This window comes from Geotrypetes seraphini, chromosome 3 (genome assembly GCF_902459505.1).
Source record: "Geotrypetes seraphini chromosome 3, aGeoSer1.1, whole genome shotgun sequence".
Lineage (NCBI taxonomy): Eukaryota > Metazoa > Chordata > Amphibia > Gymnophiona > Dermophiidae > Geotrypetes > Geotrypetes seraphini.
This window is the reverse complement of record NC_047086.1, coordinates 29,758,612-29,773,702: the sequence shown is the minus strand read 5'-3', so window position 1 is coordinate 29,773,702 and position 15,091 is coordinate 29,758,612. Positions and strand designations below refer to the sequence as shown.

Genomic DNA, 15,091 nt, shown 5'->3' with positions numbered 1-15,091 from the left:
CATCCCAATAGTCTGTTAACATCTTGATAATATCCAGATGAGAGAGAAAACAGGTAGTCTGAGCCTTAGTGCTGCCCATCAGTGATAACTGAGCATGAGAGGACTATGGAAACTTGTGAGGAGAGTGTGGTATAGCAGTTAGAACTAAAGCCTTGGCACCCTGAGATTGTGGGTTCAAACCCCATGCTGCTCTCTGTGACCCTGAACAAGTCACTTAATCCTCCACTGCCCCAGGTACATTAGATAGATTGTGAGCCAAGCCTCTGGACAGTTAATGCAGGCTAGCCAGGCAGGTGCCCTGCAAAACGTGCTGCCTCGTGGTAACAGACCTCTGCCCTCAGAGTCTGTGTCTTCTTGCAGACAGAGATGCCCTGGAGACAGGGATCCTGTACAGCACCCAAAAAATTTCCTTACCGGATTTAAAAAAAATCTGAAAAAGAAAGAAATATACACACGAGCAGAACAGACAGGCTCCTACCATTTCGCTTGTAAAGAGAAAAATTGAGGAGATACAGGAAAGCCCAGAGTGATGGGAGGCAGAGCAGAAAAATGTAAATGAGGCTCTCTACATCAGATCTCATGATCAGAGATACACAACTCAGTGGTCAAGAATGATGTACCCATTGCACTAGAACAGGAAGTTTTTCCAGACCTTTTTAAACCCTGTTAAACTCTTTACCACATTCTCTTATAATGAATTCCAGAGTTTTTAATTACATGTTGAGTGAAGAAACATTTTTTCCCAATTTTTTTTTTTTTTTAATTTACTACTCGGGAGCTTCATTGCATGCCTCCTTGTCGTATTTTTGGAAAAAGCAAGCAAGTGATTTCACATCTACTCTTTAAACTCCACTTAGTATTTTATAGACTTCTTAAACTGTTAGCCACCAATCTCCAACTATGTAAGTTCCACTCAATCTGTAGCATCTTTCTAATCATTGTAAACCGCAGAGAACTTCACGGTCCTGCGGTATATAAACTGTTATTATTATTATTATATTTCCCCTCAGCTGTTTCCTTTCCAAGCTGACAATTCCTAGCCTCTTTTGTCTTTTCTTAGGAAAATCATCCCATACTCTTTCATTTTTGGAAAGTAAAAAATATCACCTGTTCTGTTTTAAAATAACTGGTGGCTCTCTAAAGAGCATCATTATAATAGCCCATAGATATCTATCTTCTGCCTTTTAGGGATGCAAAACTTTTCATCTAAGGTAGCTGAGCACTTCTGAGGGGGCATATATTCTCTATAAGATGGCTGAAAAGGGGAAAACATTTAATAAGGATATTTTTTTATAAGTATTTTATATTTAAAAATTTGATGTGCAGATATTGCAGAAAAAATTTATAAAAGGTATGCGAACTTAAAAAAAATTATTACTAATGCATAGTGCATACTTTTATGCAGTATATATTTGGGTAGTCCAAGGTGAAAAGTTGGGTAGATTTGTGAGATGTACATGTATGTGATGAAATAAGTGCATAGCAATGCAAAATTGAGCTCTGAGGCAGTCACATATATCTTAGCCAAAGTATCTTGTTCTGCATGTAGGGAATGATTTTATAAGAGAAATCTGTATTGATGGTGGATTTCAGTTTGGTGTTTCCAGATAAAATGAGTCCAGTAGTATTGCCTGTTTAAGGAAAATAAAAGCTGCATCATCCCGTTCAGTTTCTCCTGCAGGTGTCCAATACTTATTCACCAACTCAATGCTGGTAGGTGACTAAACATCTGAAAGGTCATTGGAGAGAAACTTGAAGGCAGGACAGGCAATGGGCCCTTACTTTGTCCTTGAACCCAGTTCCTGTTGTAATGGGAACCATGATAACTTAACTGTCTAAAATGAAATGTCATTTCTTATGTAGGTTCACAGGTTGCTGCATTCTGTTTGTACAGGGAGTAGAGGGGCTTTCTGTGCTGTGCTGTTTTTTATGGCCTGGCCGCCTTCCTGAGATTTCCATGTTGTTGTAGGCTTCTGAAGGAGATACATGCACAGAGTATCGAGAAGTCCCTGGTTCTAGCCAATCCAGATGTAACCTTATGGCACAGGAAAACAAGCTTACCACATACACAGGACCGGATTGTCTCAGGCGATCTTTGTTCCAGTGTAGTTGCAGTTTGTGGAATCGTGTTACCGAAGCAACAGCTGAAATCCAAAGATGAGGTAAGCAACATTTATTCTTCTCTAAGCTATTGGTTGAATTGATGAGAAGGACCTGCTAGCTCAATGGTATGGTAGATTAGGAGGCATATTTCTGGGACAAAGCCTTGGTGGGATCACATGTGTTTATAGCACTGCAAATCTCTAAGAGCTAAGTAATCCTGAATTATATATCCCTGATTTTTGCTTTAAGCATAGAATCTAATACCTTCCCTTTCCCTTCAATATTCTACTCTACTTTCAGCTAGTTAAAAACAAACAAACCTTTTCTTTAGCACTCTCCAGACCAGTAGAGGTTAATCTTTACGAATGGGTATATATCCAATCATGACCAGCAGGTGGAGACTGAAAACAAAACTTTGGGACAGTATATACTATCCTCCCTTCTCTATTTCCCTCAGTCTTCTTTCAGTCTCCAGCAGGTGTTGATGTGATCTGTACCCATCTCCCTTGGTAGGGCTGTTGGAATTTGTTTAGGGGGTTTATTGTCCCTGTTTTTGGCCGGACGGAGCTTGGGCGGACTCTGTTTGGGGGTTTGTCTGACCTCGGGGGTGTCAAACCCGGCGGGTCTCGAGCGGGGTCCCTCCCCCCACTTCCTCCACCTCCCCACATTTTTTTAGAGGAGCCTCAGCAGTAAGCCTTGCCCCCTAAATCAAGCAAGGCATATTGCTTAGAGAGCCTGTGGAGTCTGTTCTGTGAAAAAAAAAAAAAATCCTGAGGTAGTGCTGGTCTGGAGGGTTGTTTCCCTTTAAGAAAACTGTATTTTACTGTATTTTTTCAACTAACCGGCACTTTTTTACAGCTAGGTCGCGTATGGAGCAATGAGCACTTCTAAAGGGAAAAAGTGCTCATTGTGCTCCAGACGCGAGGCACTCGCGGCCGGCCTGTGCAAGCGGTGTTCAGGCCGGTGCGGTGGAGGAGCTCCGTCGGCAGCGGCTGCAGGCGCCCAGAGCTCCCCGCCGATGATGCCTCGCGAGTCGGCAGGGAACGGTGGGGAAGCCCGGTCTTCTCCGTCCGCCCACGGAGGGATTCCCCGAGCCGCCGACGGTCGGGTTTTGGAGGATTCCCTCTCAGCTGATTTTTTGACAGCTGATGCCGGCTTGCCTGCTTTAGCGGCTGAGACTGTTCAGGTTTCTCAGCCGCTACAGGCTATGGAGGGAGCTTTTTTGGCGGGAAAACCGCCATCTTCTCTGTCTGGCCCCTCCATTATCCCAGGACAAGCAGGCAGCATATTCTTAACACATGGGTGACGTCACCGACGGAGCCCTCGGTACGGACCTTTTTAACTAGAAGTTTCTAGTTGGCCGCACCGCGCGTGCGCGAGTGCCTTCCCGCCCGACGGAGGAGTGCGTGGTCCCCAGTTTCTTCGTTTCCGCGGAGCGAAGAAGACGCGTGTGTTTTTTCAACGGCCGTTGAAACCACTTTTTGCCTTCCCGCTCGCGCTTTTTTTCCTTATTTTTCTTTCTTTACCTTCGGGTTTATTTTTGCTTTGCTTTGCCAAAAAAAAAAAAAAAAAAACTTTGCTTTTTTCCCCCTTTTTTTTCGTTTTTGCCCCGGCGGGGCCTGTTGCCATTATACAGGCCTCGGGCTTCGATTTTGCGGAGGCTATTTTCCCCTTCATGCCCCCGCAGGTCGGTTTCAAGAAGTGCCAGCGGTGTGCACGCCCGATCTCCATCACTGACCCACACAATTGGTGCTTGCAGTGTCTGGGTCCGGAGCATCGGGCGGACTCCTGCACCCGCTGTGCCACACTTCAAAAAAGAACTCTTAAAAACCGAAGAATTCAACAAACTCTTCTCTTCGGCACCGAGTCGGCGATGGACTCCTCAACTTCAACGGCGGTACCTCAAAAATCGGCACCGTCGACCTCGACATCGGCCGACCCCACATCGGCGCCGCTGGCGCCAGGTAAGCCGGCTAAGAAGCCTTCCTCTTCCCTCGAGCGCCCTCCAGCTACGGTGGCGACACCGTCCCTGCCGGCATCGCACCGGTCCCGCAAGCGCTCCGCCCCGATCTCGGTGAGTGCCTCGTCATCGGCCTCCTCATCGCCGGGGCGTGGAGCGGCATCCAAGGAACCGAAGAAAAAGAAAGCGGTTCCGATGCCACCCCTAGATGACCGTATCTCGGCCATCCTAAAGGCTCAGCTCCAGGAACAGCTACAGCAACAACTTGAACACCTGTTGCCCACTATCCTGGCACCGCTCCTTCCGGTACCAGTCCGGCCCGAGCCCCGTACCGAGCCCCCGGTGTCCACCCCTTCGGTACCTGTAAACACCTCCATGCCGATCCTTTCGGCCGAACAACTCCATGTCGATCAGGTGGTTCATTCCCATGCCACATTGGATCCTCCTCGGCACCAGGCGGTACGTCATTCTTCCCGGGACCGGGATCGGCGCCGGTCGTCCTCTCCTGGTACCGTTTCGGTGCGCTCTGGAAAGTCTTTGTCCAAGACTCGCCATACCGCGCCCTCCACCCCGGTGTCTCGCCATGCACCAGAGGTCAGGGACCCTGACTTATGGGAGGAAACTCCTCTCGGTACCGAGGAGGATCCCTCCTCATCTGATGAGGAACCATCGGCACCAGATGCCACCTCTAAACCAGAGCAGTCCTCATTTTCTAAATTTCTGAGAGAAATGTCTGCTGCTCTGTCTCTTCCTCTAGAATCTGACTCCAAAAAGTCTCAAGCCTTTCTAGAGGCTTTAGACTTTGAGCAACCTCCTAAGGAGTTCCTCAAGCTTCCCGTGCATGACATCCTGCGGGAAACGTTTTACAAAAACTTGGAGAATCCCCTCACGGTACCGGGTGCCCCCCGTAAATTGGACAACCTTTACCGTGTCATCCCTATTCCTGGATTCGACAAATCTCAATTGCCCCATGAGTCCCTTCTGGTTGAATCCACCTTGAAAAAGACTCAGGGCTCCAGTGTCTATGCCTCTACCCCTCCTGGCAGAGAAGGTAAGACCATGGACAAGTTTGGCAAGAGGCTTTACCAGAATGCCATGCTCGCCAACAGGGCAAACAACTATTCCTTCCATTTTTCTTTCTATCTGAAACATTTGGTCCAACAACTGTCTGCCCTCCAGAAGTACCTACCTGAGCGCAAGGTCCCACTGTTCCAACAACACATCTCTGGCCTTCTCCAACTGCGCAAGTTTATGGTCCGCTCGATATACGACTCATTCGAGCTCAACTCTCGAGCCTCTGCCATGGCCGTAGCCATGCGCCGCTTAGCCTGGCTCCGAGTCTCCGACCTGGACATAAACCACCAGGATCGTCTGGCCAACGCCCCCTGTCTCGGGGATGAACTTTTTGGAGAGTCGCTGGATTCCACCACCCAGAAGCTCTCTGCCCATGAGACCAGGTGGGACACCTTGATGAAGCCGAAAAAGAAGGCTCCGCCTGCCCGACCTTATCGACCTCAATCTTCTTATCAGCGGAGGTTCTCAGCCAGGCCACTCAATCCGCCTCCCCAACAAACTCGGCGACCCCGTCAACAGCAGCACCATACCCAGGCTCGTTCTCAGGCTACTCAACCCTCTAAGCCTCCTCAGCCTACTAAACAATCTCAGCCCTTTTGACTCTTCTCTCCAGGGCATAGCCAGTCATCCACCCTCGCTGCCTCTTCCACAGCCTATCGGGGGTCGTCTCACCATTTTCTCCAGCCGTTGGGAAGTCATCACGTCGGACCAGTGGGTCCTCAACATCATCCGCCACGGCTACTCTCTCAACTTCCAGACTCTTCCATCGGACAACCCTCCCGTAGAGTCTGCTTCAAACTCATCCCAAACCCCCCTCCTCCTGAGGGAGGTTCAATCCCTCCTCCTTCTCAATGCCATCGAAGAAGTACCTCAAGATCAAAGGGGTCAGGGATTCTACTCCCGCTACTTCCTGGTACCCAAAAAGACGGGAGACCTCCGTCCCATCCTCGATCTCAGGGATCTCAACAAATGTCTGGTCAAGGAGAAGTTCAGAATGCTCTCCCTTGCCACGCTCTACCCTCTTCTTTCTCATCACGACTGGCTATGTTCCCTGGACCTCAAAGAGGCCTACACTCACATCTCCATCAATCAGAGTTCTCGCCGCTACCTGCGGTTCCAGGTACTGCACCACCACTATCAGTACAAGGTGCTACCGTTCGGCCTCGCTTCCTCACCCAGGGTCTTCACCAAGTGCCTCATAGTGGTAGCAGCCTTCCTCAGGTCTCACAACCTCCAGGTGTTCCCCTACTTGGACGATTGGTTGGTGAAAGCACCTTCATCTCAACTTGTGCTACAGGCTACTCATCACACCATCTCTCTCCTCCACCTCCTGGGGTTCGAGATCAACTACCCCAAGTCGCACTTACTTCCCACCCAGCGACTTCAATTCATCGGAGCTGTTCTGGACACCACTCTAATGAGGGCTTTTCTTCCCTCCGATCGTCAATGGACTCTGCTCCGCCTCTGTCGTCAGGTGCTCCAACACTCCTCCATTCCTGCTCGACAAATGATGGTCCTCCTGGGACACATGGCCTCGACAGTACATGTCCTTCCTCTGGCACGTCTCCACCTCCGCACGCCTCAATGGACTCTCGCCAACCAATGGTCACAGACTACGGATCTTCTTTCTCATCCCATCTCTGTGACATCATCTCTTCAGCAATCTCTCCAATGGTGGTTGAACTCCTCAAATCTTTCCAGGGGTCTGCTTTTTCATCTGCCCCCTCACTCTATGATCATCACCACGGATGCGTCCCCCTATGCGTGGGGAGCTCACCTAGGAGATCTACGCACCCAGGGTCTTTGGACCCCACAAGAGCGTCGTCATCACATCAATTTCCTGGAACTCAGGGCCATGTTCTACGCCCTCAAGGCTTTCCAACATCTCCTCTGTCCTCAAGTCCTCCTCCTGTGCACAGACAATCAAGTCGCCATGTACTACATAAACAAGCAAGGCGGCACCGGATCTCGCCCCCTTTGTTTGGAGGCTCTCCGCATCTGGACCTGGGCCACGGACCGCAACCTCTTTCTCAGGGCGGTCTATATCCAGGGCGAACAGAACTCTCTGGCCGACAATCTCAGTCGCATCCTTCAACCTCACGAGTGGACGTTGGACCCTCCGACTCTGCTCTCCATCTTTGCTCGATGGGGCACTCCACAGGTGGACCTCTTTGCAGCACCTCACAATCATCAACTGCCCCTCTTCTGTTCCAGACTCTTCTCTCCTCACCGTCTGGCCCCGGATGCATTCCTGCTCGATTGGAGGGATCGGTTCCTGTATGCCTTCCCTCCACTTCCTCTGATGTTGCGGACCTTGTCCAAACTCCGCACGGACAACGCCACCATGATTCTCATCGCCCCTCGGTGGCCTCGCCAACACTGGTTCTCCCTCCTACTCCAACTCAGCTCCAGGGAGCCCATTCCTCTTCCTGTGTTTCCTACTCTACTTACGCAGCGGCATCAGTCTCTACTGCATCCCAATCTGTCTTCGCTCCACCTGATAGCTTGGTTTCTCTCGGGCTGACCTCTCCAGAGAACCTTTCTCAGCCGGTCCGCCTCATCTTGGACGCCTCTAGGAAACCGGCCACCCTCCAATGTTACCATCAGAAATGGACCAGATTCTCCTCGTGGTGTCTCCGGCATCATCAGGAACCCACCTCCTTAGCGGTGGAAACTGTATTGGAATATTTGCTCTCGCTGTCCAATGCTGGCCTCAAAACTACCTCCATCAGAGTCCACCTCAGTGCCATCACGGCGTTTCATGAGCCTATTCTCGGAAAACCTCTCACGGCTCATCCACTGGTTTCCAGATTCATGAGAGGGCTCTTCAATATCAAACCGCCTCTCAAGCCTCCTCCAGTCGTCTGGGACCTGAATGTGGTTCTCTCAGCACTCATGAAACCTCCATTTGAGCCTCTTGCCACAACTTCGCTTAGGCTCCTTACCTGGAAGGTGCTTTTCCTGATAGCCATCACCTCTGCCAGGAGGGTTAGCGAACTGCATGCACTGGTTGCCGACCCACCGTTCACTGTTTTTCACCATGACAAAGTTGTTCTGCGTACCCACCCTAAATTCCTTCCCAAGGTGGTCTCAGCTTTTCACCTCAACCAGTCCATTGTGCTACCAGTCTTCTTCCCTAAGCCTCACTCGCACCCTGGAGAACAGGCGTTGCACACGCTGGACTGTAAGCGTGCCCTTGCTTACTACCTTGATCGTACCAGAGCTCACCGTACATCTCCTCAGCTATTTTTGTCTTTTGATCCCAACCGTTTGGGTCGTCCTGTCTCCAAACGGACACTTTCAAATTGGCTTGCTGCCTGTATTGCATTCTGCTATGCTCGGGCCGGTCTCTCACTGGAAGGAGCTGTCACGGCCCACAGAGTCCGAGCTATGGCTGCTTCTGTAGCTTTCCTCCGTTCCACGCCCATCGAGGAAATCTGCAAGGCGGCCACTTGGTCCTCAGTTCACACGTTCACTACTCACTACTGTCTGGATGCGTTCTCCAGACGGGATGGGCACTTCGGCCAATCTGTGTTACAAAATTTATTTTCTTAATGGCCAACCATCCCCCCTCCCTCTTTGTTAGCTTGGAGGTCACCCATGTGTTAAGAATATGCTGCCTGCTTGTCCTGGGATAAAGCACAGTTACTTACCGTAACAGGTGTTATCCAGGGACAGCAGGCAGATATTCTTACGTCCCACCCACCTCCCCGGGTTGGCTTCTTAGCTGGCTTATCCTAACTGGGGACCACGCACTCCTCCGTCGGGCGGGAAGGCACTCGCGCACGCGCGGTGCGGCCAACTAGAAACTTCTAGTTAAAAAGGTCCGTACCGAGGGCTCCGTCGGTGACGTCACCCATGTGTTAAGAATATCTGCCTGCTGTCCCTGGATAACACCTGTTACGGTAAGTAACTGTGCTTTTTGTCTTCCACCTCAGGTGACCTTCCCCCTGTTTTGACTATGCAGGGGCAGGTTTCTGCTGGGTCCCCTGCTGTGGCAGGGAGTCCCTTGGGACCCTCGGGGGGTTTTTCTCCTGATTTCTTTTTTTCTTTATGCAGAGCCTATTTTCAGGCGGCTGGGGGTCCCGGTTGCGCCCAGGGGGTTTCGGGGGGTGGGGTTTCCTCCGCGCTCCCTGCGGCTTTGCCTCTCTCGTCTGGCGTGACGTCCCCTCCGCCGCCTCCCTTGTCCAAGCGTCCGCGGGTGTCGTGGGACGAGGATTTGTGGTCGGAGGAACGTGTCGGTCTGGAGGAGGACCTGGACCCTTCTGAGGAATTCCAGGACCCTCTGGAGGGGACGGAAGCTGGTGGCGGGTTGTCGGGTTTCCCGTTCTCCAGTGAAGAGGCGTCCGTGGTGCGCCTTTTTCAGAGAGATGAGTTGCCTGACCTTATTCAACAGGTTTCTTCGGTTTTGCGTTTTGAGGACGCGCCGCCGGAGACTCCGCGTGTGGGGGACCCCCTGTTACGGGGGATCCGTTCCGTTTCCCGCTCTTTTCCTATGCATCAAGATATTCGGGATATTATTCTGGAGCAGTGGAAAACGCCGGAGACGCCGTTTCGGCTGGCGCGCAGCATGGCTCGCCTGTATCCCATTCCTGAAGGGGATCGGGCTACGTTAGCTTCGCCTGTCGTGGATGCGGTGGTCTCGGCAATTTCCAAGCGGCATACCGTGCCTGTTGAGGGCGGTTCTGTCTTGCGGGACTCTGAGGAGCGCAAGTTGGAGAACATCCTTAAGCAAAATTTTCAGGTCTCTGCCTTTGGGGTCCAGGCGGCTATTTGTGGGGGACTGGTCGCTCGCGCCGTGTTTCGGTGGGCGGAGCGTGTCTTGGATCGAGAGTCTGATGACTGGTCTCTGGTGGATCAGGAGGTAGCGAAGATTGAGATGGCTGCCTCTTTCCTCTCAGATGCTCTATATGACTTGGTGTGGATCTCGGCTAAGTCTATGGCTTTTGGCGTGGCCGCAAGGCGTGTTTTGTGGCTGCGCGCTTGGGCGGCGGATGCTGCGTCCAAAGCTAAGCTTACTAAATTTCCCTTTCGGGGGTCGTTTTTATTTGGAGAGGACTTGGATAAGTTGATTCAGACTCTGTCGGACTCGAAAGTTCCCCGTCTGCCGGAGGACCGTGCTCGCCCTGCGTCTCGGGGTGGTGCGGCCCGGGGGCGTTTGCGGGAATTTCGCAAGTATCGCCCTGGGCGTGGGGCTGCTTCTTTCCAGTCTCCGGGGTTTTCCCGGGGTCGATTCTTCCAGCGCATGCAGCCCTTTCGGGGGGCCCGTCGGGAGGCAGGGAATCCCTCCGCCGGTTCCTCCGCTTCCCGTCCTGCACAATGACGCCTTGCCGGCGCCCCCTTTGGTTCCGGTGGGGGCCCGGCTGCGCGACTTTTTCCCAAATGGGCCGAGATCACGTCCGATCAGTGGGTCCTGGAGGTGGTGCGGGACGGTTATGCCCTGGAGTTCGCCCGCTCTCTGCCGGACTTTTTCCTCGCTTCTCCATGTCAGACTCCTGGGAAGACGCAGGCTTTTCGCCAGACCCTTCAGCGCTTGCTAGATCTCAGGGCAGTTGTTCCAGTGCCCCCTCCGGAGTGGGGCACGGGCAGGTACTCCATTTACTTTGTGGTGCCCAAGAAGGAGGGGACCTTTCGGCCCATCCTCGATTTGAAAGGGGTCAACAGGGCTCTCAAGATTCCCTCTTTCCGTATGGAAACTCTGCGGTCGGTCATTCTGGCGGTTCAGCCGGGGGAGTTTCTCACTTCTCTCGATCTGACGGAGGCCTACTTGCATGTTCCCATTCGGGCCTCTCATCAGCGTTTCCTGCGCTTTGCGATCTTGGGTCGGCACTATCAGTTCTGTGCGCTTCCCTTTGGGCTGGCCACGGCTCCACGGACGTTCACCAAGGTGATGGTGGTCGTCGCGGCAGCCTTGCGGTCGGAGGGCATCCTGGTACACCCCTACCTGGACGACTGGTTAATTCGGGCAAAGTCGTTGCAGGAAAGCTCCAGGGTTACGGCTCAGGTGGTGGAGTTTCTCCGGTCGCTGGGCTGGGTGGTCAACCTTTCCAAGAGCCGGTTGGTTCCGGCTCAGCGTCTGGAGTACCTAGGGGTGCTGTTCGACACCTCCTTGGGGAAGGTCTTCCTCCCAGAGGCCCGGGTGAGCAAATTGCAATCTCAGATTCGCCTGCTTTTGGCGTCCCGGTGTCCTCGGGCGCGAGATTTCCTCCAGGTCTTGGGGTCGATGACGGCGTCCCTGGACGTGGTGAGGTGGGCGCGGGCCCACATGCGTCCTCTCCAGTATGCTCTGCTCTGGAGGTGGTCTCCCCAGAGGCACGGGATGGATGTTCAGGTTCCCCTGCGAGGCTTGGCGCGCTGCAGTCTACGTTGGTGGCTCCAGACCCCTCACCTAGTTCAGGGGGTGGGTCTGGATCTTCCGCAGTGGACGGTGCTCCTTACGGATGCGAGTCTCCGGGGTTGGTGGGCTCAGTGTCTGGGTCACTCAGCTCAGGGTACCTGGTCCGCGGAGGAGGCCTCCTGGTCGATCAACGTGTTGGAGACCAGAGCGGTCCAGCTGGCGCTGTTGGCTTTCCACTCCCTTTTGTTGGGCAAGTCGGTCAGAGTCCTGTCGGACAATGCCACGGCGGTGGCTTATGTCAATCGTCAGGGGGGCACCAAGAGCACTCAGGTGGCGCAGGAGGCGGCTCGGCTCATGGTTTGGGCGGAGTCGCATCTTCTGGACATCTCGGCCTCTCACATTGCCGGGGTAGAAAACGTTCAGGCGGACTTCCTCAGTCGTCACTTCTTGGATCCGGGAGAGTGGTGTCTCGGCGCCGTGGCGTTTCAGTTGATAGTGCGGGCTTGGGGGCAGCCCCTGATGGATCTGATGGCCACAAGTGGCAACGCCAAAGTACCCCGCTTCTTCAGTCGTCGCAGGGACGGTCTGGCCGAGGGTCTGGATGCTCTGGTCCAGCCATGGCCAACGGAGGGGCTGTTGTATGTGTTCCCTCCTTGGCCATTAGTGGGCAGAGTACTGCTTCGCATTGTTCGCCACCCGGGGCTGGTGGTTTTGGTGGCTCCGGATTGGCCTCGTCGTCCGTGGTATGCGGATCTGGTGAGGCATCTGGTGGCGGATCCTCTTCCTCTGCCTCTCGTGTGCGATCTCCTGACGCAGGGTCCCATTCCCATGTTCGACCCGTCTCCCTTTTGTCTTACGGCTTGGCTCTTGAAAGGGGCCGCCTGAGTAAGAAGGGATATTCAGATAAGGTGATCTCTACACTTTTGGGGTCCCGGAGGCTTTCTACCTCTCGGGCTTATGTGCGGGTTTGGCGTCTTTTTGAGGAATGGTGCCGGGCGCGGGGAGTGGTCTCTTTTCGCGCTTCCCTGCCTCACATTCTAGAGTTCTTGCAGGATGGCCTGGATAGAGGCCTAGCTTGGTCTTCTCTCCGGGTTCAATTGGCGGCCCTGTCGGCTTTTCGGGGGCTGGTGACAGGTCAGCGTTTGTCGGCCATTCCTGATGTGATTCGCTTTCTTCGGGCGGCCAAGTTGCTCAGGCCTCCCATTCGGCCCTCGATTCCCTCTTGGAATCTCAATCTGGTTCTCTCGGTTCTGGTGCGCCCGCCTTTCGAGCCGTTGGATGGCTGTTCTTTGAAGGACCTTACGCTGAAGTCGGTCTTTTTGGTGGCCATTACTTCCGCTAGGCGGGTTTCTGAGCTACAGGCTTTCTCTTGTAGGGCTCCCTTCCTGGAATTTTCGAGGGAGCGGGTTGTTTTGCGGCCTGTTCCTTCCTTTCTGCCGAAAGTAGTTTCTCCTTTTCATGTCAATCAATCGGTGGTCCTCCCGGTCTTGGGTAGTCGGGAGGGTTCTTCTGAGCAACGGCAGCTGCGCAAGTTGGATGTCGGTCGGGTCCTCCGCGCTTATGTGCAGCGGACCCGGGATTTTCGGAGCTCCGATCATCTCTTTGTCCTTCTGGCGGGTCCTCGTCGGGGGGCCGGAGCTTCTAAGGCTACTATTGCGCGCTGGATCAAGGAGACGATTGCTTCCGCTTATCTTCTGAGTCAGAAGCCGGTTCCGGAGTTTCTCAAGGCTCATTCCACTCGGGGTCAGGCGGTTTCTTGGGCTGAGTCGTCGCTCGTGCCTCCGGTGGATATTTGTAAGGCTGCGGTTTGGTCCTCCTTGCATTCATTTGTTAGGCATTATCGGGTAGATGTTCAGGCGCGTCGGGACGCGGTGTTCGGTGAGCGTGTTCTGGTATCGGCACTTAGGGGGTCCCGCCCGTGAGAGGGACTGCTTTGGTACGTCCCATTCGTAAAGATTAACCTCTACTGGTCTGGAGAGTGCTAAAGAAGGAGAAATTAGGTTCTTACCTGCTAATTTACTTTCTTTTAGCTTCTCCAGATCAGTAGAGGTCCCCACCCTGTCTGTTGTTGTTGTTGTTGGGGCTGTTTCGCGGGCAGTTTTTGTTTTTTGCTGCGGGTTCTAGTATTTTTCTAGGGCCGGGGAGAATTAAAGAACAGCGGCTGTGGCTCGTTTGGCTTAACTGGCGAGCTGTGGGGACATTTTCCTTCGGGTATTTCTCCTCTGCATTTTCCAACAGCATTTGGGTATGTTATTTGTTACTCCTGTTCGGAGTATTGTTTTCTTTCTGTTTTCCAGTTCTTGGTTCTGCTTGGCTATTCGGCAGACTGAGGGAAATAGAGAAGGGAGGATAGTATATACTGTCCCAAAGTTTTGTTTTCAGTCTCCACCTGCTGGTCATGATTGGATGTATACCCATTCGTAAAGATTAACCTCTACTGGTCTGGAGAAGCTAAAAGAAAGTAAATTAGCAGGTAAGAACCTAATTTCTCCTTCTCTACCTTGTCTGGTGATTTCATGAGTCTCTGGTTGCACTTTCTTCTTCTGACTGTGCATACAATCTTTCTTCCCTTATTTTAGCCTGTATGCTTCCTCTCCTCCAGACCTCATCCCTTCCCCCAACTTTTCCTTCCTCTTCCCTGCCCTTTCTTTCTCTCTCTCTGTCTCCCTTTCATTTTTTTCTGTTTCTCTTCTTTCCTTCTGTCTCCCTGCCTGCCCTTTTTCTTTCTTTCTCCCTGCCCTCCCCCAAGCCACTGCCACTGCCATTACCATCGGGGACCAGGACCCAAACGCCACCAATAAAGGCCCCAAGCTCTCCCTGCTTCGGCCAACCAGCATTCCTCTCCCCGACGTCAATTCTGCCGTCGGGAAGAGGAAGGCTGATCAGCCCAAGATCGTGATCAACCTATTGGGGGAAATGCTGCCAGGTCCTGCCTTCGCGGAAACAGAAAGTAGGCAGGACCCGGCAGGAAGAAGAACAAATGCTTTACTAACCTGTCTCCCACATTAGCCCATAGCGAACGCTTGCTTCAGGGCTCTCAACATGTGCGTGCCGGCTTCCCTTCTCCCCTCCCCCCCCCGGACATAACTTCCGGTTTCAGAGGGAAGAGAAGAGAAGCCGGCACGCACACGTTAGAGCCCGGAGCATAAGTTCGCTACGGGCTGAAATCTCCAAGCCGGTTTTTTGGGGAGGTTTTTAATGTTCAGCAGCGGCAGATGACAGCTGGGCGGACCGCCCAGCTAAAAGGCCCTAGGGAGAACACTGGAGAGGAAGGCTGATCGGCCCGTAGATCAGGACGGCAACACGAGTCTATCACTGAGTCCGGGATGGGCTTCGCGATCGACTCGCGTTGCCTTCCTGAGCTACTGGTCGATCGCGATCGACGCGTTGGGCACCCCTGATCTAGAGGTTTAGGGAGTGCCCCTGTCTTCAGCTTTCTAGTATTAAGGTTGAGCTCTGTATTCTTAAGCAGGAATTGGATGCAATTAAAGCAGCTTCCATTACTCCACAGAATCATACCAACTTACAACCACCACCACTGCCTCAAAGAATAAAAAAAGCCAGGAATAAGTAGATCACAGTATGGTCAGGTAGACTGCGACATGTGATGCAGAAAC

At 52.8% G+C, this 15,091-nt stretch overlaps 1 protein-coding gene across 2 annotated transcripts in view; it reads left to right on the top strand.

The window, feature by feature from the left end:
- MDN1 (midasin AAA ATPase 1) overlaps positions 1-15,091 on the top strand; it is a 943,760-nt gene that overhangs the window by 44,622 nt on the left and 884,047 nt on the right. For both annotated transcript variants that reach the window (XM_033936734.1, XM_033936735.1), the window contains exon 5: positions 1,970-2,162. In XM_033936734.1, the coding sequence (XP_033792625.1) occupies positions 1,970-2,162 (193 nt within the window). The remainder of the gene's footprint in view (positions 1-1,969; positions 2,163-15,091) is intronic.